At 36.7% G+C, this 21534-nt stretch overlaps 1 protein-coding gene across 1 annotated transcript; it reads left to right on the top strand.

Moving 5' to 3' along the window:
• The first annotated feature begins 342 nt into the window (after positions 1-342).
• Positions 343-18427, top strand: RAP1B (RAP1B, member of RAS oncogene family). The gene is made up of 7 exons (XM_085320536.1): positions 343-427; positions 1420-1488; positions 4446-4502; positions 6197-6337; positions 11134-11277; positions 12970-13085; positions 14568-18427. Exons 1-6 carry the CDS (start codon positions 371-373, stop codon positions 13054-13056), a joined length of 555 nt encoding a protein of 184 aa, XP_085176662.1. The 5' UTR covers positions 343-370; the 3' UTR covers positions 13057-13085; positions 14568-18427.
• Positions 18428-21534: the final 3107 nt, after the last annotated feature.

Below are 21534 nucleotides of genomic sequence, written 5' to 3'. Positions count from 1 at the left end.
TCTTAGTCTTAGAGTCTGATAACAAAGAAATCTTGGAGGTACTTTAGATGAAGAAGTAGCATGATGCAGTAGTTATTAACAATAATTCTGAATAATACTCTTGAGTATTATTGAAATCTCTCGAGTAAGTATCCATGGTTCCTGTTTCTATGTTGTGTGATAATTAAAGTGACATTCTGCTTAGATTATGCCTGCTTAGTGCATATAATGTTATCTATCCTGCATTTATTAATATCAGTATTTAACTGCTCATAACTTGATGTATAAGTAAGCAGACAGTGCCTGTAGTAATGCTAAAATAGTCCTATTGAACAAAATTGCATAATTCATTTTGCATTTTAGGCATTGGAGGTGATTTATCTCTTGCATCATGCGTGAATACAAGCTAGTGGTCCTTGGTTCTGGAGGTGTTGGAAAGTCTGCTCTGGTAAGTACTCTAAGCGAATTCGATTCACTTAACTTTCGATGGCAGTCCCAGAAGCACTAATTGGTTTATGCTGATACTTCTACTATTTGCATATTTGTAGACAGATTAGCATGTTTTCTATGTATACCACTACTGCAAGTAGTTCTATAGTTGGAGCAGGTAAACAACTGTAAACGAAAGAGTCTGCATTTTAGTTAARCTAGTACAGAAAAATTTAGTTAATCTGACCTAGACTAGCATTTCACAAGACTTTTAGATGGACTGAGAACATCATATTATCTGAACTTTAGATCTTACAGTTTAATTGTGCATCTTACAAGGTCTAGAAGTCTGCTGTAGTCAAGTAAGAAYTCTTCTCTTGTAAAGCAGTTTGTAAAGGAAAACTTTCTTGAAAAATCATCTTAGATCGTGAAAGATCTTTTTTCTTCACCTCTGAAGTCTTTGTTTTACTGCAGCATTTCTGAAGTTGAAACTGTCTGCTCTGACTTGGCCATTGAGTATTAAAGTTCCCTTTGACTTGTGCTAAAAATGTCCTTTGTGCTAGGTATACAGGAACATCTATAGAGACTAGCTAAGACTAGTAAATGTGGGCAGTCATTTTTCACTAATTTCTGTGCTGCTAGAAGAGTAGCAGAAAATGCAGTAGTTAACAAATGCAAATGTAAAAGCCATACAGCTGTACAGTATCCTGTTCAACTAAAAACTAATGATGACACCAACAGTTAGACTTTAAAATAAATACATGTTTTAATTTTTATGCTCSAAGTGAAGGTGGCTAAAAGGTATAGTGTTACTTTATTTGACAGTACTTAGTCAAATAGTCATATACCTCTAACTTCTGTCATTTCTTGTAACTTAGTTAAATCAATCACTTAGTTACCAGTTACATTTCTGAAGACAAATTGAGTATAGACCTAGAAAAGTAATTTGGATATAATGTTTACAAAATACCACTATACAAGGAATATCTTACTGGAACTTTTGTATTGCAGACTGTACAGTTTGTTCAAGGAATATTTGTTGAAAAATACGATCCTACGATAGAAGACTCCTACAGAAAGGTATATGCAACAGATCTCTCTACTGTTACAGAAATTTAAGGGCTTGGTTAAAGCTCCAGCAGAGGTTGTCAAACACTGAAGTAATTGGTTGAGAAAAGCATATGCTTGATAAATGCCACATAATATCTGGTAACTTAACAAGCTTGAAATGGAAAGATAGATGCTCACTAATGCGTTGTTAGGATTGCTGTTAGCGCTGTTTCTCTGTGRAAAAGTTTATCTAAAAGGAATAATTCAAGATTAGCTTCTTAATACTGTYTAACTAGCTAGCAAGTAAAAATGGTATTTTCACACTCAGAATTGGAGACATTTTTTTTTAAAAAAAAAAAAAGAAAAATATTTTCCTGTGCAAGTACTCTAGTGGTTATGTATTTGAGCTAGTACAAGTAAATTTGGAATTGAATTTCATTTTCTAAATCTCTTTGCTACTAGTAAAATCCATCCCAAACGAATTTAGGCTCTTCAGAATGCTGGAGGCAACATACTGTATTCTTAACCATTTCAATGGTAGCTTGATAGGCTTCCATTGAAGTGAGTTGTTGCCATATATGTATATGGCAACCTAACATAAATGGACCAAAACTTACAATCTGATGATCTTCCCATCTTCAGTGTGGGCATCATCTTGGATCTCCACAGTGCTCACTTGTTTGTTTCAGCTGAGACCATGATTAATACTCCAGGCTGAGATAGTTTATACCTGGGCTGCTACTAAGAGTTAACCTTGTGGTGAAGCAGATTAGTTTTCAGCTGCATTTTTTTTCTTTTCTCTTTTGTTTTTTTTTAACTTAATTACTTTTCAGATGTATTGATTCTCTGATGCAGCTCACTATGCGGTTACAAAAATGCCAGTGTCTGTACAAGGGAGGCAAGATGATGCACCAGCCCTATCTGGAGATGGGGAGAAATTGCAGGATTTCCTTTGTTGCCAGTAGCCTGCATCTGTATTGTAGTGAAGAGGCTGCATTAGCAACTCTTGCAGTCTACGGCTGTCAGAATCTCTTCTGAACAGAAGAGGAATTACTGAGAGCTGATAGAAATCTGTATACTGGAATATTGTAGTCTGTTTTAAGCATGTGGGGATTCAGCCAGAGCTAGAACTGTCACATTAATGAGACAACAGCAACAACAAATTCTATCTGGCAGCTTACTACTTCTAAGTACATTATATTAGAGGAGTAGGAATTTTGGCCTCTGTCCAGATGTTTGCTGGGCTTGACCCAACAAAGGCCYGCAATAAATGACTCTGAAAATTGCAAACTGTACTAAACTGAAATGTTTCTTTTATTATATATTTACATTCTTCAGATCATGTTAGATATGTGATGTTTGCTGGAGAATTTTCAAAATAAAATTCCAAGAAGCTTACACGGATCCTGATAAAAGTGAAGAAATCTCAAGCACTCAAGCAATTTTGCCTTTTGTGTTTTGTTTTGTTTTTATTTTTKTTTTTTTTTTGGGGGGGGCAGCAAAGATACTAATCTTTGGTCCTGAAATGACTATCTCTATGTAGCTTTATTTTTGAATCAGTCAGGTTGAAGTCTTACCCAAGTCTGGACAATAATGCTTCATTATGCAGTTACTTTATTTTTTTTTCCTTCCCTTTTTGCTCCTCACTACTAGTTAGTATTCTAAGTTGCTTCTTGACTTAGGTGTTTTAAAACATATTGTTTTGGCAGTTGCAGTTCTGTACTGGTTAAATCTAGTTTTAAAATGTTTAAAGTTGAAAGGATATGACTTAATATTTAAAGTTTGTCTGAAATTGGTTTTGAAAGCTAATCAAGCACCCTAATTGATCGTAATGTCTTGAAAATTAAAGCCTTAGTTTACTCCCCRAATATTTCTTCCTGAAGAGAATAAATGCTGCTAACATGGCTGAATACTTTTTGTCAGCAATATATAGTGAAATAATAGCTATTGGAGGAACCCCCATCCCAAGGTGGCATGTATGAGAGAGCGGAAAAGAAGTGAAGGAAAGGGAAATTATCTTTTTTTCCTCCTGAAGCTTAAATCTGTTTAAAAAAGTAAAACCCATAGTTAAGCTAATGATAATGCATATGTTGGGGAGGAAGAAGACAAAGCTCTTTCTGAGTGTTGATCTGCCAGCTAGGAATTTTACATGCAAATGCAAACAGGTGATGTGTGCTGATAGCCTAAAAGGAAAAAAAATGTAGGCAGCCTCTGTTGTTACTTCTGCTAAAGATTTCTTCTCTTGAACCAGCCTCAGGGTACTTCCATGTTTTGTGCTGCCCTCAYAACCGTTTTCCAGGAGGTCAAAACTAGACAGAAGAACTGTGAACTAGATAGAGGGACTGATTAGACTTCTTAAACCTTCATTTGTGGAAAGTGGGTTTTCTTGTGGTTTTTTTTTTTTTTGTGGAAAGTGGGTTTTTTTGTGTTTTTTTTTTTGTTTGTTTGGTTGGTTTTTTTGTGGTTTTTTTTTTTGTTTTTTTTTTAAACTGAGTAAATTTCCTAATTGGTGTCACTAAAGGCTTGGTTTGGGGAAAACAGTCTTACTGGCTTGCTTGGTGTACTGTACATTTTGAACTACTCATTTTGCCATTGATCAAAATTACTCTTAAATGGCTATGAGTGTGCCAGTCCAACTGTCCAGCTTTCATCCCTGCTTCTCAGTCTGTGAATAATCACTGAAACAAATAGAAATTAGTTGTGCTAGTTGCTGATGACCATTATTCCAAATTTAGCAACCTGCTTCTTAATAAACAAAAATGCCTGATCACTTTGGGACATGCTGAAACTTCTTTTGCAAATATCACTAGGACTCTTTGGAGAGCTTCTTTCTGCTGTTTTCAAAGTGTATACTCATATAAAYTACTTATGGCATTATGTTGCCTTATGCATTATAAATTTGCTTATAAAATTGCACAGTTCTTAATGTCTTTGGAGGGGAGTGTTGCAAGAGGAAATGTTCTAACCGGATCTCTCTCTTTTGGCAGCAAGTTGAAGTAGATGCACAACAGTGTATGCTTGAAATATTAGATACTGCAGGAACGGTATGTAAAATGAACTTTCCTAAGTGTTGATGTGTACTGTTAAAGCAATCAAAAATTGTGGGAGTGTAAATGTGATACGACAGATGTTYCCTTGTTCTCTAAAGAGTAACTTGGGTCTGTGTATTGGATAAAGATTGTTCTGAGTTTTGTTTAAATACCGTATGTTGAAGAAGTATTACAGCARCAAAAGAATTGCAAGTTTCCTATGATTCCCTTATACTGTAATAGSGAAGTGCAAGGCTGAGCATTACAAAGCTGATTGTGCTGCTGTGTAAGTTTACTTTGCCTGCAGGCGAATTTAGGCCTAATGGCTTCTAAATTGAACAGTTTTGACTTCCATTGCTGCAGAGAATGCTTTCTTCTCTTCTCCTTTTTCTTGTGTGTGCAAAATGAATTCTGACATTGGGATAAAAATAGTATTGCTTTAGTCAGCTCATGTGTACTCAAAGCACCAGTTTTATGCTGACTTTTTACATACTGGTGAGTTGTATGTGTGTGGGTAGGGGTAAGGTGTTTGGAGGGGTCTGTTTGTCTTGTTTGTTTGTTTCTCTCTCTCTCTCTCTCTCTCTCTCTCTCTGCTCAGAATATTATGACTGTTTGCTCAGAATATTATGCTTTTTACTTGTCATACAGTATTTGGTACAGTTGTAGTAGAAAATGTTGATATGAAAATTAAGATATGGCTACAAACATGTAGAATATCAGTGTATGGATGTTTGGCATGCACTTAAAACCTTAAAAGGTAGCATTGTCATTGCAGTTGTAAAACTGCTTCTGAAATGTCAAATAACATTCTGAAAGCATTGATGCTATTTGGTAATAAGAATTTGCCTCTGCTCACAAAAGCTAAGGTATAATGATGACTTGAGTTAAAATAGCATGCCCCAAGCATACTCCACTAGGAAGAATTACATCAYATGGAATAGTGGAAGTGGGATAAAATTTTAGTTCAAGTCATAGACTTAGCAAACTTCTGACTGATTAACTTCTAGCTCCTGACATGTATTAATAAAGCAAGAGTGACTTGGTGAGTGACTGGTCAGTCACAAGACGACTGAGCTACCAATGCAAGAAAGGCAAATGCTGTTCCACAGTCACACTACTGAGAATTTTAAAACAGGAAGAAGTAATGCTGCAGTATAGTACACTGGGTCTTCATATGTGATATTATATATAGCTATCAYTAACATCTAGGAAATGTGACAAGTCTCTTGAGGTTCTCCGTCCTGTACTCAACTTGAAGAGTAAACTAAAATTTAACATAGAAAAGAGCCTAGACTATAAAATTGGGGGCTGAGGAGGGATGCAGTTGCTCTCCAAGGTGTCTTAAAGAACAAGCAGGAGACGGGAAAGAGTTGGTACRTCAGAGGAATGGGATTTCTGTAATTTCTTCTACTGTGCCTCTTGAAATTGCTTTGGCTTTTCTGCCGAGTTTTTCAAGACTGGTAGCCCTTAACGGTCTCTAGACGTTATTCAGCTCCCCAGGTAATGTTACGAACTTCTGTTTTATTTAAGAGCTGTTTAATTTACATGTATGACCAAACAGGAAAATATTGGCCATTTTAAAAAGGGGTAGGGGGAATGGAAGGAGGCTTCATGCTTGTGATCTCTATGTGACCTGAAGTGTATGGCAGCTTCTGGAAGGGAAGTGCAAATTGAAAGCAACACTATTTTTTTTTTTTTTTTAATTACAGGAACAGTTTACAGCAATGAGAGACCTATACATGAAAAATGGACAAGGTTTTGCATTAGTATATTCCATCACAGCACAGTCCACATTTAATGATTTACAGGATCTAAGAGAACAGATTCTTCGAGTCAAAGACACTGATGATGTAAGCAGCTTCAAAAATGCCTAAGATGGCACTCTCACTCCAAATGTTAYAATGTATATGGTTTGAGTAGATACATGCCAAGCTTTAACTTAAAAGACAGATCAACCAGTGCTTGCATAATACTGAAATACAACTCTTGATGTCAACAGCAAACTAGGGAATTACAACTTACTGTGTGGTATATAAAGAGAATTATCTGTTTAAATATCTTCCTTTGAAGTACTTTATTTGAAACTGTATATAGTCTTATTCAGTAGTACAGCAAAAAACATTTCTAAAACAACTCTRCCTTACCCTCCATTTCTATTTAATGAAGGTTTTTTAAAAAGCTACAGTACAAATATTCTCTAATATGTTATCCCTCTATGATATTAAAAAGCACAAAATCAAAATCTTTTTCAGAAGATTGTCCTTTGGCCTTTAAACTTATGTTACATAGTCTTCATGTTTTGTGTATGTACTTACAGCTTAGTTTGGTCAAATTATCTCAAATTATTTCTACATAGTTTGAATATGCACTTTTTCTTGTGTTATTAAGGTTATAAAATTAGATTGAGAAATTCCAGGTCATAAAACTYGCACAGTTCTAGAAAGTAAATATTTGGTGTTTCTTAGTTAAGCAGTAATTCTGAAAACAGGCTTGACTGTTGCATAAACTTACAAGCAAGACTGTGCTTTTACAAAAGCAAGWAAGATACTTAACAGCACCAAAAGTTTGTTTTTAAACAGGAACACTTTCTGGCTAGTGGCTCTAACCTGCAAGATTTCCTTTTTGGAAAACTGTGTGCATGGATGTTTTGATGGTCCCTGATGCCCTTTTAGTGCATGATCTATGTATCTACTGTCAGCAGTCCCAGGATCTATTAAATATTTCAGTTTCAGGGAAGTTCACTGTGACTCTTAAAATATAAAGCCCTTTGCTGTTCCCTGACTGCAGCGATTTCCAAGTTTTGCGTATGTTCAGAAGCTTTCCTCTARAAGAGTGCTAGAAGTGATTTATTACCCAGTGTCACAGATGTGTCTAGTAAAGATAGTATTGCTGGATTGCATGCATCTTTTGCATCCAGAACCTACCAAGTTACAGATTTGTTTAGCATCAGAGTTGAAGTAAAAGCAAGATAAATAGGGAGGGTATTTGAAGCCTTAATTTACAGGATGTATTTAGTCTGACTGGCATACTTCTTTGTAGAATCTTTTGGAATTGTATTTCCTGTATCTTATTCTTACAAAACTCATTCCAGTCTTGAAAGCCATTCCATAGTAACAAGAGAAATACGAGTTTCAAGTTGCCACTTTTAAGTTCTCCTCACCAAAACTTCCATTAAAATTTTTCCTCTGCCAATGCTTAGGCAAGGCTTGCTTTCTCAGCAGGGAAATAATCAAAAATCAAAATGTCATAATCCTTTAAAAGCTTGAATTTGGGGGAAAACMTAGATGTTGCCTTAAATTAATAATAAGAAAATCTTTGTATAATTAATTTAGCATCTGTTCGGATCAGCTTACTGCTAATAAGGACTGTGTGAGCAAATTGCTCTTCAAACAAGTGCAGATTTACCAGGAGAGGAGTGGTGAAGGGAACTTCAGCAACTATCATCATACCCCTCCTGTACAGCCTGCTTTTCCCATGATTTTTCTGGACACGTAAGAATGTTGTAAAGTCTCTTCAGCAGACTATGTGGTACCTTCAGCTTTCACAAGTGACAGCTGTGCATATAAAAAAAACAAATCTCATAAAGTAATCTAGAAGATGTGAAACTTCCTGAATTCTAAGCATATATATCCAGTGCACTTTGGACATTCAGAACCTACTGCTCACACTTCTGGTGTGATGCCCACATTTTTGTCCTACTTCCAGATAGAATTGAGAGCCTTGTTCGTGAGTTCTTGTATCGCTATACAGCCATAGCTACATTGATGTTGCTTTTCTGTTTTACTCTTCCACCCTTTCCCTCAAAAAAAAGAAAATTGGTACTCTCTGCCCTGTTCTTGCTGATTCTTAAAGGATTTGAGTAGGCTTACTATTCCGACCATAACTCGTCTCTTCGGCTTTAGGAGGAATAGAACTCAGCTCTATCGCTATATGATTAAAGAAGCAAAAGTGTTTTTGCTGAGTCAGGTGGCTTAGTTTAGGAGGACTATCAAGTTTCATTAGACTTTTTTTTGTAACAGAAACTCACTTCTAGTGAACTGATGTTTTCTGCCAGAAGTATTATAGAAGATCTTGGAAACTGACTTATTTTGAAAATCATAGGATTAATCACTTTTTTAAATAAATAAAGACAAAGAAACAGTGCAAAACTTCTGTTTTAATTTCTTAACTTTGTAAGGCTGTAAAAAAAAWTTTTTTTTGCTTGCTTCATTGTACAGTAATTGAGAAGTTTGGAGAAAGACTCTGACTGGAAGTTAGAGCAGTGCTGCAGTAAACTTTGCTTGATAAGGCCATAAGAATTTGGCAAGAGACTAGCAATAGCTTGTATGGCCTTTTCTGTGAAGCCTCCCAGAAGCTGATTAGCTTTGGAGTACCAACTTTTTCCTAATTCACATCTGCATGCTTGCTGCCAAAGGATTGTATTAAATACTCATTTTTACTCCTCAACAAAAGGCCCTGGACAGCTCACTTWAGCCGGGTGAAAAAAAGCAACTGCAGATCACTGCTATGAGTAGCTGCAGGTTTCTGCTGCAGTAGAATTACTTATCTGTATTGCTATCTTTGTCACTTTCTCTGGTGTAAAATACTTAAATTCTGCTTCAGTTGACTGGGGATATTTGTTTTAATAGCTGCTGTTTTACAAAGTTAAAGCATGTTATCTCACTACCCTGTAGCAAGTCCTGCTTTGTACTGTAGTTAATGTTATTTATAATGTGWATAGGAAACAGTAAGTGAATTCAACATGTAAAATATATATTTCAGACCTTTGCTGATACCTTAATCCCTTTCCTGTTCTGTTGCTGATTTTTTCCGGGCAGCTAAATTACTGATAGGTGAGATCTTTATTCAGCAAACGGGAATTTAATTTTATAGTTATCTTATGCTGCAAAAAAAGTAGTGAGGAATCTGTTTTTTCTTACAAGCTGCCTTGTAAAATCTTAATTTTGGGCCGTGAGTATGAGTAAGTTCGATCATTTCCTGAAGCAAGGAGCTGAAACCAGTACTGCTTTAAAAAAAAAAAAAAAATCTATTATCCCTTCTGGAGGCACAGAAGGAACCATGAACACAGTATTCACAGTGTTGCTAGTTTCTTGCTGCCCATGTGAATTTCTCTGACAGAGGCAAGTGAGGTTAACTGTATACAATTTAAGCATTCGAAATCCACTTTGAATCCTCTCCACTTCATATGGAGTGTTTTTTTCAGTGCTGTTGAAGTTTGTCAGGTGGGGAAATAGTCTTGCTCAGAACTGTTTGCTATCCTCATGCTGGTAGGATAAGTACTTCAGAAATGCAAGGATATCTCTTCCCTTTCCCAGCCTTACACGCAGACATACTCTTGTGTTTGTCCYTGAAGTAGGTTATCCATTGCGATAGGCTCCATTGGTATACTTTCAACCTATGAAAGACATACGTCTATGATTACTTTAGAGGCAGAACAAATAATAAACTGTACTGTATGAGCATGAATGGAAGAAGTAATTCTTTTTCTCATACATTTTTCCTTTGTTTATGAAAAACAGTGATTTAGTTASATAACTTGGCTTTATTCTTTCAGTGAAGTTCCCTTAACATTTCATAACATGCAAGTTTTAAACTACCAGCTGGAACACTAAATAGTGCTGTTAAGCTTGGCAGTATAACCTGGCTGAGTGGCAAACTATTGAATGTTAACTGATGGGTAGTGCTGTGCTGTGTTCATGCTGTCTCCACAGATTGAATAGTAGTTGTGTTATTTGGAGGGTAAGTAACTTCTATTGTAATAGAGCACTAGTGTGACTCCAAATGGTCTGTACTGGCAGCTTTTCAGGTAAAGGTGTTCTTTCAGTAATGCAAATCTAGTCTTTCAGAAATACAAATTTAGAATATTTAAGTTTGTGGGTTTTTTGTTCTTGACTGAAAACTCCAACAGAAGATGGAATAATCAGTAATCCATGTTTTGCATTCCTGCCTGTAGGAGAACTTTAGGTGACTATATGGTGATTCAGTAAGCAATAAACCTCAAAATGGCTATTTTCCAGTTAGACTTCCAAGTGTAACATTCTTGAATTACAGAAACTTTTTTTTTTTCCTTATGTGCCCAGATTAGAACAGACCATATCTAATAGCACGGACAAATTTCATGGGCAGTGGAATTCACGCAATGGCTTGGGCACAAGCGAGAAGAAGGGAAACATGCATTGTAATCAGAATATGATTGCAGATAATATGGAATCTACTTAATTTTCTTACATTTTCACATATCCTTCTAAAATTGAGATTTAGAGATGAACAAGAGAGAACACCCAGGTAGGACATGCAAGCCAACTGGCTCAGGTCGTAACTAATTACGAGAGCCTCCTCAGTAYGTTTACCAGCTTCAGTAGGCAAGCTGTTTGGTATTGCTGCCATAAACCTCTTTGCAGTGGATCTTGACTTCCAGAATAATCAAGCTCTGATACAACTCAGTGTTGAATTTACAGTTCTGTAAGATGTTCATCTTCAAATCAAAGTGACTATTTGTTTTCCTGGTGTTCAGCAGGACTGGGGTGGGGGGCAATATTTGAGGATTTGTATTGAATTTCAAGTATCTTACACTGTCTCTTCCCAAAATTGTAATGATTCCTTTGCAGGTATTAGCTCATGTGTGATTTTTTTTCTTCTTTTTTAGGTGCCTATGATTCTTGTTGGCAACAAGTGTGATTTGGAAGATGAAAGAGTTGTGGGAAAGGAACAAGGGCAGAACCTAGCAAGGCAATGGAATAATTGTGCGTTCTTAGAGTCTTCTGCAAAATCAAAGATAAATGTTAATGAGGTAAGCCAAAATACTGGTGACAGTGGCAGCGKGGGGTGGGAACAGTGGTCTGGTAAGCAATCATTACTGTTAATAAAAAACAGCAAACATTCTGATCATAGTGGACAAAACTTATCCAACTGATATTATATTTCCTCAGATGTTTATTTTAAAGGGTATAATATAAGCTTTGACTTAAAACTAGTTTTCAAGTTATTTTCATACAGATTTGGGGTACATGCTTCTATTTGGTTCAGTTTTTTTTTTATGTTGTATTCCTTAGTTGATGTAATCTGTAGCCCCTGAGAATGTGCTGGTAGACTACCTTGGCTTGCTAATGGATTCAGGTTATTCAGTAATAAATTGTTAGAGATGCAAGGGCAGAATTAACAGCTGGTTAGAGAAGAGATCTAAACAGGTGTGCAGCAAAGAGGGAAGCCGGCAAACCTCTACTATTTGCCTRTCTAGCAGGAGGTAGGTGATTGATCAAACATGGGGTTTTGGGCTTGCACAGTGTATGTGTTCTTGTCCAGTGAGGATTCCAGCATACAGAAAATCAGGCCGTGTTAGTATTTGCATTTCTGGAACAGCTTTAATTTTATGATGTATCCTGCAGTCATTGTGTCTTCTGGAAAATACTGTTGGCAGTGTCACTCAAGCTGAAAGGGCCTCTGTGCAAGAGTTGCATGTAATCAAATGAGTGTGCTGGTTTTAAGCACATCAGATTTTAAATAAATAGAGTAATGTGTGTTGAATTAGTTGGGAATTTCTGGAGGCTATTCAGTTTTTCTGAAATGAAAAAATTATCAGCTTAACTATGTAAAAGTCATGTATTTAATAAACCAGAACTTATTTCAAACACTAAAAGCCCTCRTTGGAATGTTTGCTTCTTTGTGAATAGTGCTTAGGAAACTGCTCTAGGATGGCTTTAGCACGAGGACTTGCTTGTCTTGAAATATTTAAGAGATGGAGAAATAATTGGAAAAATGTCAAACAGCATCTGCTTTGTTTATTATTAATGATAGTATTTAGATTTGTCTTAAACTAACATTTCCTCAGAACTGAATCTCTTAGAATTCTAATTAGAATGACTGAAAATGTTTCATACTTTGGTTACTTTTCTAGGAAATGTTAGGCTTTTGTCATGCTGTAGTCCTGGAGAGGTTGCTGAATTATTTGCCTAGATTTATTAAAAAAAAAAAAAAAAAAAAAGGCACAAAGGTATCTGAAAAAGCGTATCATTTGAATACTAGACAGTACTACTAAATATGCAGTGCACTTGAGTTGCTATGAAAATTGGCAGTTAAAACTTACTAGAACTTTCTTAAGAGTATTATTAGAGTGCCTTGAGTAAAAAGAAACCTGTGGCTTGTTTCTTGGCATAAGTGCTAAATTGCAAAGTAATAGCGTATAATAGYTGTGGTATACATTATACATTTTCAGACAAATTCAACCCACAAATTGAACCGTTGTAGACTATAGATGCCTTTATGATTTGTTTCATGGAAACTGGAAAAGCCTTGGCAAAAAATCATATCAGAAAGCAGAGAATATGCAGGTGTTAAGTGTACAGTTTAACTTTCTGGTTTTGTGATAACTACATATTTAAAGTGGTTTTTGAGTATGTGAATGCATTACATGTGAAGGTTCAAGGGTAAAAGTTATGAGAGAAGCCTCTTAATTCCTTTAAGCAATTAATTTTTGTATTCACAGATCTTTTATGACCTTGTGCGGCAAATTAACAGAAAAACTCCAGTGCCTGGAAAAGCACGCAAAAAGTCATCATGTCAGCTGCTTTAATACATAGCTGTACTGTAGCTCTGAGCCAGGTAAACTCTTTAAAATTTTTAGGATTTTCAGTTATATGATTATTAAAAAATCTGCTATTGCAGAACTGCACTGAAAATTTGTGATKTACGTTGATGTAGAAATGTGTACGATCTTGACTTTTGCCATTTTGAAGTCAGAACTGCAAAATATGTGCAAGGTACACTGTTCACATTTGTATTGAAATTTCATTTAGCCTTAAGGTGTTTGCAAAGCTCGACGAACAATACTTGTTCTGCTACTTCCAGATTTCAACTTWTGGAAACAGGGCTTTCTTTTTAAAGGCTGGTAGAATATACTRCAAGAGCTCAATCACTGAGAATACACACTGTAAAATATTGTAGTTTGCATGCTAAAATACCACTTCCTTTGAACTTCTTCATGTTTGCATTGGATCACAGGAATTTAAGCTTGCTTTCTTTGGACTATGTGAATATTTTATAGGATGCATTGCAGTTAGTGTTTTTGGAAGATAATTGTGAAGTGATCATTATTACACTACAAATATTTGACCTGCAGCTATCGGTTACTAGATCARTTTCTACATAGTGACAGTTGGCTCATGTTTTACCTGGCTAAATCTGTGCTTTAAGAATACTATTGAAGGTTCAAGCAAGCTCTAGCCTATTCTTTAGCAAGTTTTTTCAGAAGCCAGTCAGCAGGCATGAATTTTTGTCTATGGCTTGTTCTTGGGTAGGRTTTCCCCCTTCCACACCTCCAGCCTTAGGACAAGCAGAGGTCTCTTTCTTGATTGACCTGACATAATGTAAATATTACCTGTTCATCTTGATTACTTTGTTTTCAACCTTCAGTTTTACTGGTCATATGATGTTTGTGTATCTACTGTGTATTGTAGCTGTTCAAGCAACAGAATTGCACTTGGTGGTTCAATTCTTTATCAGTAATGTGATGTATTATTCTGTCATTTCCTTGACTTGACATACTAGAAGATCCTGGTAGGAGATTTCATTGTGCAGTTAATATTATGATTATTAACTTGTGTTAAATTCAGTTAATGCTATGTTTAGCTCCCTGMTATCTGTGTAAGACTATTTTGAAAGGATTCAAGTAGCTCAAACTGAATAAAACTGAGAGGATTTCAGAAGTATCAGCTGAGGATCACAGAAATGATTGTGTGTACTGCGCATGCTCTCTTTTTTTAAAAAACAGGACATTCAATTTAGAAGCATTGATACTTCCTCCGCTTTATTTCCTTTGCTATCTATTGTACTATAAGCAGAACTAGTCCCATCTATCAAATACCACTTCCGCAGTTCACTCTGGATTACCATGTGTATCCCAGTTCAGCTTTACTAATTGAGATCATCCGTTATTTGTGTGTGAGGAGTAGAAGTGATATTAGGGGAGAAGTGAAAAGATGGTTATTTTCCAAGTCTGTTTTCTAAGGACTAGCTAGTTAAATTTAAGAATTGAGCAATGAAAATAGCTGCTACTGATGCTAACATGTTGTTTTATTGTTACAGGTCTGAAGAACTGTTGCCCAATTCAACAGTGCCAGCATTCCAACTTTATTAAACCTACCAACATCTTAAATGGACTTTCCTGTGGTGGTACCCTTTAAGAAACGGATGAAAGCTACTACATCAGTTTGCACATTCTAATCACTTTCCAGAGTCACGAGAGATTTTTACTTATAAATATTCTAAGTGTATGCAACTGGTAAAACCAGAGCCTACATCCAGTATTACTGATAAGAGACATTGTTCATCCACCAATGTTGTACATGTATGAAAACTGTGTACTGTATACTTCAACAATCCCCACTTTCTATTGGAGAGTACAATAATGTAAATCCTAAAAGCACCACTATTTTAGCATAATAAAAGAAAGTCCAAAGAGCTCCTATATAGACTACTCCAGATAACTTTGCTTCATCGGTATTTGTAGCTTATTGTAACTTTTTTAAAGAAATACAGGATCATCATCATCGTATTGTACAAAAGCGCTTTGATTAACACAACAGCTATATAGTTTTTTAATTTTAGGAAAAACCTGTGGAGACAGTGATCTAGTCTTTAAGAATCCTTTCAGTATAATGTCTGACTAAAGACATGGCCTTTAATATCTGTTGGGAAGGAAATGTCCAGACTTTTCAACCTTTTATTGTATGTTTCCTTTTCCTTGTTTACATAGGGAACAATGTTTATAGTTGTGTGTACAGTGGGGGTCTACAACAAGAAGTGTATATTTTAAAACGATTTTTTAATGATTTAACAATTTTTTTGTAAATCATTTTTGGGCTTCTGCAGCTGTAGATTCTCACTGTGAATTCCCTTGCTTGCTCATGCATAAGTGTATTTGCAATACCAAATATACAGGTTTAGTACTTTTGCCTGTTAGTGATTGTTTTACATGTGTAACGTTTTGGTTGAGATGTTAAATGGTGGAAGAGTACTGTGGATGTGAATGTGGGAAGTAATTTTAATCATGTGTAATTGGTCACAGGGCCTAAGTTGCAGTAATTAACTTTTGCTGATTTATTTAACAATGCCTTGTTGCTTTGTATGCATTAACGTTTGGGTGTAAAGATTGTGTGTATATCCAACAGGGAGCCACAGTATTTAAATTGACCAACCTAATGTTACAACTGCTTTGAGGTGGCCAAATGTAAACTAAAAGCCTTAATTAAAGTGGTGCAATTTTGTATGACTTAGCATCAGTAGTTCAATAAATTTGGATTGCCATGCAAGGGCTTGCATTACAGTTATATACTACTTGAATGTTTTGTGTTTTGGTAGCACTAGTAAATATTGATTTCAACGTCACTTACACAGTGCAGATTCATACATTTTAGGATCCAAAGGAACCGTTGTGACTTTGTCTCCTGACAAATACACGCTATAGATACTTCTACTAGCATCCCATGTGCTAGGGTGGATGAACTTGTGACTGGATGAAACTCCAATTACAGTTTTGGACTTGGAATATTCGAAGTGCTAAAGTTCTTTTGTAAGGGAGAAAAAGTTTTACAAGAAAATATGTCTTCAAGGGTTAGACTATCAGTGGCTGTTTCCAGAACTTGAGGGTAGGTTGCCTGTGGCTGTTTTCATTCTTTACAGGAAGAAGTCACTGCTAAAACTTACATAGTGCAGCTAAAATATTCTCTTAGGATAAAACAGTGTATATGGTTTTCTTTTGGATGATTAAACCATACTTGTTTGGTTTCAAGGAAATCTGCAGAAGAGCATTCTTGCAGTATTRAGTGTAGAATTTTGCAAACTGTAGATACCTGTTAACACTGTTRGACTGCAAAGTGGAATACTTGGACTGTGGATGATCTGATGTTAGCTGTGCTGTTGAAAATGAATATCACACCCAAATACTTGGTACCTCCTGTTTCTCTGGCATGGAATTATCAGAGCATGCTCCCATCCATTCCTGCAAAATCAATCAGATTAGGCTGGCTCATACCAGTAAACGCTGAGCTAGTTTACTTTGCCCAAAATGAATTAACGAGCTCAGATGATCCTTCCTGCTGGTAGACTTTGGCAGTTTCTTCAGTGATCAGTCATTTAATGGAGCTAATGCACTCCTTCACTGTGCAGAGTCAGAATTAAGGTTGGTAGCTCCTTTCATTTATTGTTAGAAACCAGACTATGCATTTGATGAGCCCATAAACACCTGTTTTGGTACGCTTTGCATATTGATTTGATTCCCAGAGTAGAGCATCCAGTGCTGCAGCCTGACCTAGTTCTTTTGTACTAGATCCTTTCCTCCTTGCCTATGCAGTCAGTACCTTTCCTCCTTTGACTTCCAACCTCTGCTTATTCAGGTCTTTTAACACTTTTATGTCCCAGTTGTCATTTTCTCTGTGTTCTTTTCAGTGTTTCTCTTCCAAGTAGCTGCACAGATGGCAGGAGGTGGGAGGGAGGAAGAAAAAAAAAATTCTTTGATAACATGAGAAGGGGGTATTGGCATGGTCTTTGGGTCCAGCCAAAGAGTATTCATTACAGGGAACATCAACTTTGTCCTGGGAGTTTTACTAAACTTGGTTGTGCTGTGGAATAGCAAGTGTGTATTTTCTCAGCAGTAGAGGTAATAAGTTTTGAACAAGGTCCAGGAGAATAAAATTCCCAAACTTTAGTCTTTATCATCTCAAGATACTGTTGAAAAGGGGAAATGCTGTTTTCTGTTTTTTGTTTTYCCCCCTGTATTTAGAACGAGGCCAGATTTGCAATATTAACAAGTCATAACCCAGGTAATACCTAAAATGCAGGATTTTTCTCCTGTGAAAAAGGCAGGCTTCAAGAAAGCCGTGTCCCAAGAGTTAAAGGGAAGATGTCTGACAAAATGATGACGAGGAAGTGATGGACATGAAGCATGAAGAAAAACTCATGAAAGAATTTTCTTCATTTCTGAGTAGTTCTGGCATGAGGCAAGCTGCTCCCTCTGAGGAAGTGAACATCTAGTTCCTCASARCAACTGGAACTATGTAAACAGTAACCACTTCCAGGAAAGAATCCTGTCTGAAATTTTTGAACACATTTTTAAATGTCTTGAGGATAAGTGCTTTGYGTACAAAGCTTAAGAAGTTTACACTTGCACTACTTCGACAGAAACAGAACACTTTCCATACTGAAGCAAGAAAATTGAAGAATGCAGGCAGACCTGCTTATATTTAAATAAGTAGGGAGAGAAATGTTCTTTATTAGTAAACGTGTCTCCTCTTAGTGATTCATTTACTGTTGTCCTTCAAAAAGACACTGTCCAACTTACAAAGCTTTGGATGAAAACATGCGTAATTCATACTTTATCAGAAAACTAATGCAGTAATTTTCCAAATTCAGTGCTATACTTACGTATTGCTGCTTACTGCTTGTAAAGTCAGTTTATGCTTACAGTGCACACAAGGTTTGTGACTGTTTTACTTCCACCCTAATCTGAAATTGGTATTTGTCAGTATCTCAAATGTCCAAGATTCCTGTGGAAAAAGTTGTTTATGCCCTGAAATATAGAAGTATTATTTAAGTGAATTGTRCTCTCATCTTATTAGGATTTCTTTCTTTCAGTACAAATTTATTATTCCATACCCTGATGTTAATGCCTTTCTTCATTCTCAAATTGTTCTGTAAAATGAATGTCTACTTGCTTATCTTAAAGCAATACTTGAGACTTTGCAAGATGTTTTCAGATGCCCAAATGAATGGCACTGTAAACTCAAACTACTACTGTTCTCTGCCTAAGAGAACATAACTTGTGGAAAAGTACTGTAGAGTTAGATACTAAGTTTGTTTCATAACATGTACTGTGATGTTGTGATGCAGGAGGGGGAGGTGGGAGGAGAATACTGCTGAAGTTTTGATTAAAGCTGTGCATTTCTCTGCTTCTGGTGTAGAGTTGCTGTTTCCTCTTGAGTGAAGACTAGAGATGAGAATTTTCTCCTTTTTAAAAAGCTAAATGAAYTGTGGATAAATCAAATGATGGATTTTTCCAAAGTTTTCTAATCCTTGCCAATTTGGGGGATAATTTAAGCAAGGGAAGAAATTCTGCTGTAATAGTGAACTGTTTCTAGGTAGGCTTCAGTTTAAACTTATCAACTTGGGTCTAGGAATAACTTTCTCTTGTTATCAAAAGTAGTAGTGCAGCTCTCTAACTATTCTTAATTTTTGAATTGTAATACAGAGATGCAGCTAAGCATCCATGTAGACAAGAAGCCTTTTGTCTAGGGTAAAGTTGCAGCCTCAAGCGATACTTCAATCTACAGCTATTTTATTTAGCATGCATATGGGGAGGATGTTAAAAAATTAAAGCAAAAGTTGTTCAAATATGTAGCAAAGTACATCTGTGTGTAGTTCTCTAATGCAACATTAGACAAGCAGAACTCTTAATCAGATTAAGTTCTTATTTCTGTGTCTCAAGCACCCTATRCTTCCATTTTTGAGAGTTTTATGAACAATTTGATTCTTGAAACCTAATTTAAYTTCTGTTACATAAAGTAAAACTCTGGAATGGTACTTGACTTCTTTTTCTTTATATTCTTTTCAGTCTGGAAGTATAAGCAGAGTTATGTTTTGTATTCTTATTTTGTTCTCAGTGTTGCAATATTTGGGCTTCAAACATAAATATTTTCAGAGTTTAAAAAAGGAAAGATTAAACAAACATCTTCAGCATTTTCAATTGAGCAGAGGGTGAATGGAGAGGAATGGCTTTGATTCCACTGTACCCAATAAAAGAAAATATTTTAATTAGWACTCAATCACTTTAGCCTCAAGAAGCATTAGTTGTGTCTAGCAGTAACCTCTCTACAGCTTTGATGTTTCAAGGAAGTTTGTTGCCACCAGTTTTTTTCCTTCAGGATTGTGGCTGGAGTAGACTACTACCTCATTTGGAAGAAATTGTAGGGTTTTTTTTTTTTTTTTTTTTTTTTTTTTTTTTTTTTTTTTTTTTTTTTTTTCCTCCAATTTTGGATTCAGACTGCAGTTATAGCGGAAATTCTAGTTCCTCCTTTGCTCAGTGTACTTTATCTTTTCATAATACATAGTGTTTTTAACATATACTTCTAGGTCTAGCAGGGAGGATTTAGTAACTTCAGACGTAGTCTGAAATCCCACCTCTATTAAGTGGGGCTCACTGTCTGTGGAGTGCCAAATAAAACGAAGTCCCTTGGCACGGCTGTCATGATTTTCAGACACAAATAAAATTGACACTTAGTTGTCTGTTCTTTTTCCGTTTTTGATAAAGTTTTATTCAGCTGAGCTCCATTGATAAGAATCCATTTAGGGTAAGTCCCCCACACAGCCATCATTTAAGAGTCATCATTGACATTTTAATACAAGCAAGCGTATGCWTACTTTCAACCTTGAGTGTAGAGGGGGAAAAAAAAAGCCGGGGGGGTGGAAATTGACATTTCCAGAAATGTTTGAATTGGAGAAGATGKGCTTAAAACAGGAGCTATCATTCATTCTCATAAAAAGACACAAGACACCATGTAGGTTCCATGGTTTTCTTTGTACTTMAAGCTCAACTGATGTATGCCTGTTGCTGTCATACTTTACACAAATTTTCTTATGCTTTTACTTCTGGTAGTTATGAGTTAAGATTGTTGAATTTTGTATATGCAAATGTCATGTTTGCAGTTTTGCAATACATTGGAGTAATTCTTTTGATGAACTGACTATATTGAAACATACTTTTAAAACTCAAATTACCCTTTACGTTTAGTCTACTTAACTTTAACCTAGTATAACCAGTAAACTATTTATTTTTTATAAAGCTTGTATTCTAATATCCTTGTAGTGTTAGGGCAGAGAGGATGCTTGAGTGTTGGTGGTAAACCTGTTACGATTCTGTATTAGCAGTGCTGGCTACTGGGTTTTCTTCCCTAGTCCTGCCTCTAACTGTGGAGCATTACCACCACTCTTGAGATTTGGACAACATGGCTGCAGTTAGGATCAGTGTTGATATAAGTATGTGAAACTTGAGATGGATTTAMAAATTTTAATATAGAGAAGACCTTGAATTTAAATTTATATATCAGGCTAAAGGAGCATTATATGCAAGAACAGACTGGTAAATTCACATTCCTCTCCTTGGGAGCCTGAGATGCTTGTATGAGAGACTTTATTTTGGTTTATTTTCTCCTATCTTTTTTCTTTTCCTGCTGTTGCATAAACATGAAGCCTGACACAAGYCCATCGATTTGAGGGACGGGGAAGAACGTACTGTTCTTTCTGGAGCCAAGGTGAAGGTGGTTCCCACAGCCTGTATTAAAGAAGTTGCGTACCAAGCCAGGTTCTCTCAAGGCCTCCAAATCTTTTTTTTTCACTTATCCAAAACTCCAGTTCCTGGGTGACTCATCTACTCTCTACGGGTCTTCAGCCTGCCTGTCCAGGTCCTGGAGAGCCGATCTGACCCTCCTTGGGACTGTCCGCTTCCCTCTTCCTGTGAGGCCTCTTCAGGTCAGGCTCTCCAGCAGCTTCAGGGAGAAAAGCAAGACAAGTCACAKCATTTTATAAGYAGCTTAACWGTGCAAGCTCTGGGACTGTTGGGAYGGTCTTAACAGGCCTGCTGCCTTCGGCATCAATCACCAATTGCCACATTTTACTGCATGAGGAATTAAATGCCTGGTTCGTTGAGAACCTTTTGTAGCCACAGCTCCGCGTAGAGCTGCATACTCGCAGGGGTCCGYGCTGTGTCAGTTGAGCAGCTCTCCTTGTACTACAGCACCGTTAAATGAACTACTATATCCAGGCATTTGTGTTCCTGAAGCAGGAAAAAAAAATATATTTGTCTTTAAAAAGCCTGTAAGCCCACGTAGAGGCGCTCACGGACACCTAACCTCGCAGCCGCGTTAAGCTGATCGCAGCGATGCGCCCCGAACAGTCCCTCGGCCCACGGCGCACCATGGCGGCTGGGCCCCGCCCACGCCGCGGCGCATGCGCAGCCCGGCGGCGCATGCGCAGCCCGGCGGCGCCGCTTGGCTGGGGCGGA

The sequence above is a fragment of the Rhea americana genome, unplaced genomic scaffold (assembly GCF_003343005.1).
Source record: "Rhea americana isolate MKP2758 unplaced genomic scaffold, rheAme1 scaffold_64, whole genome shotgun sequence".
Taxonomy (NCBI): domain Eukaryota; kingdom Metazoa; phylum Chordata; class Aves; order Rheiformes; family Rheidae; genus Rhea; species Rhea americana.
The sequence above is the reverse complement of the archived record's forward strand: the minus strand, read 5'-3'. Positions and strand labels throughout refer to the sequence as shown.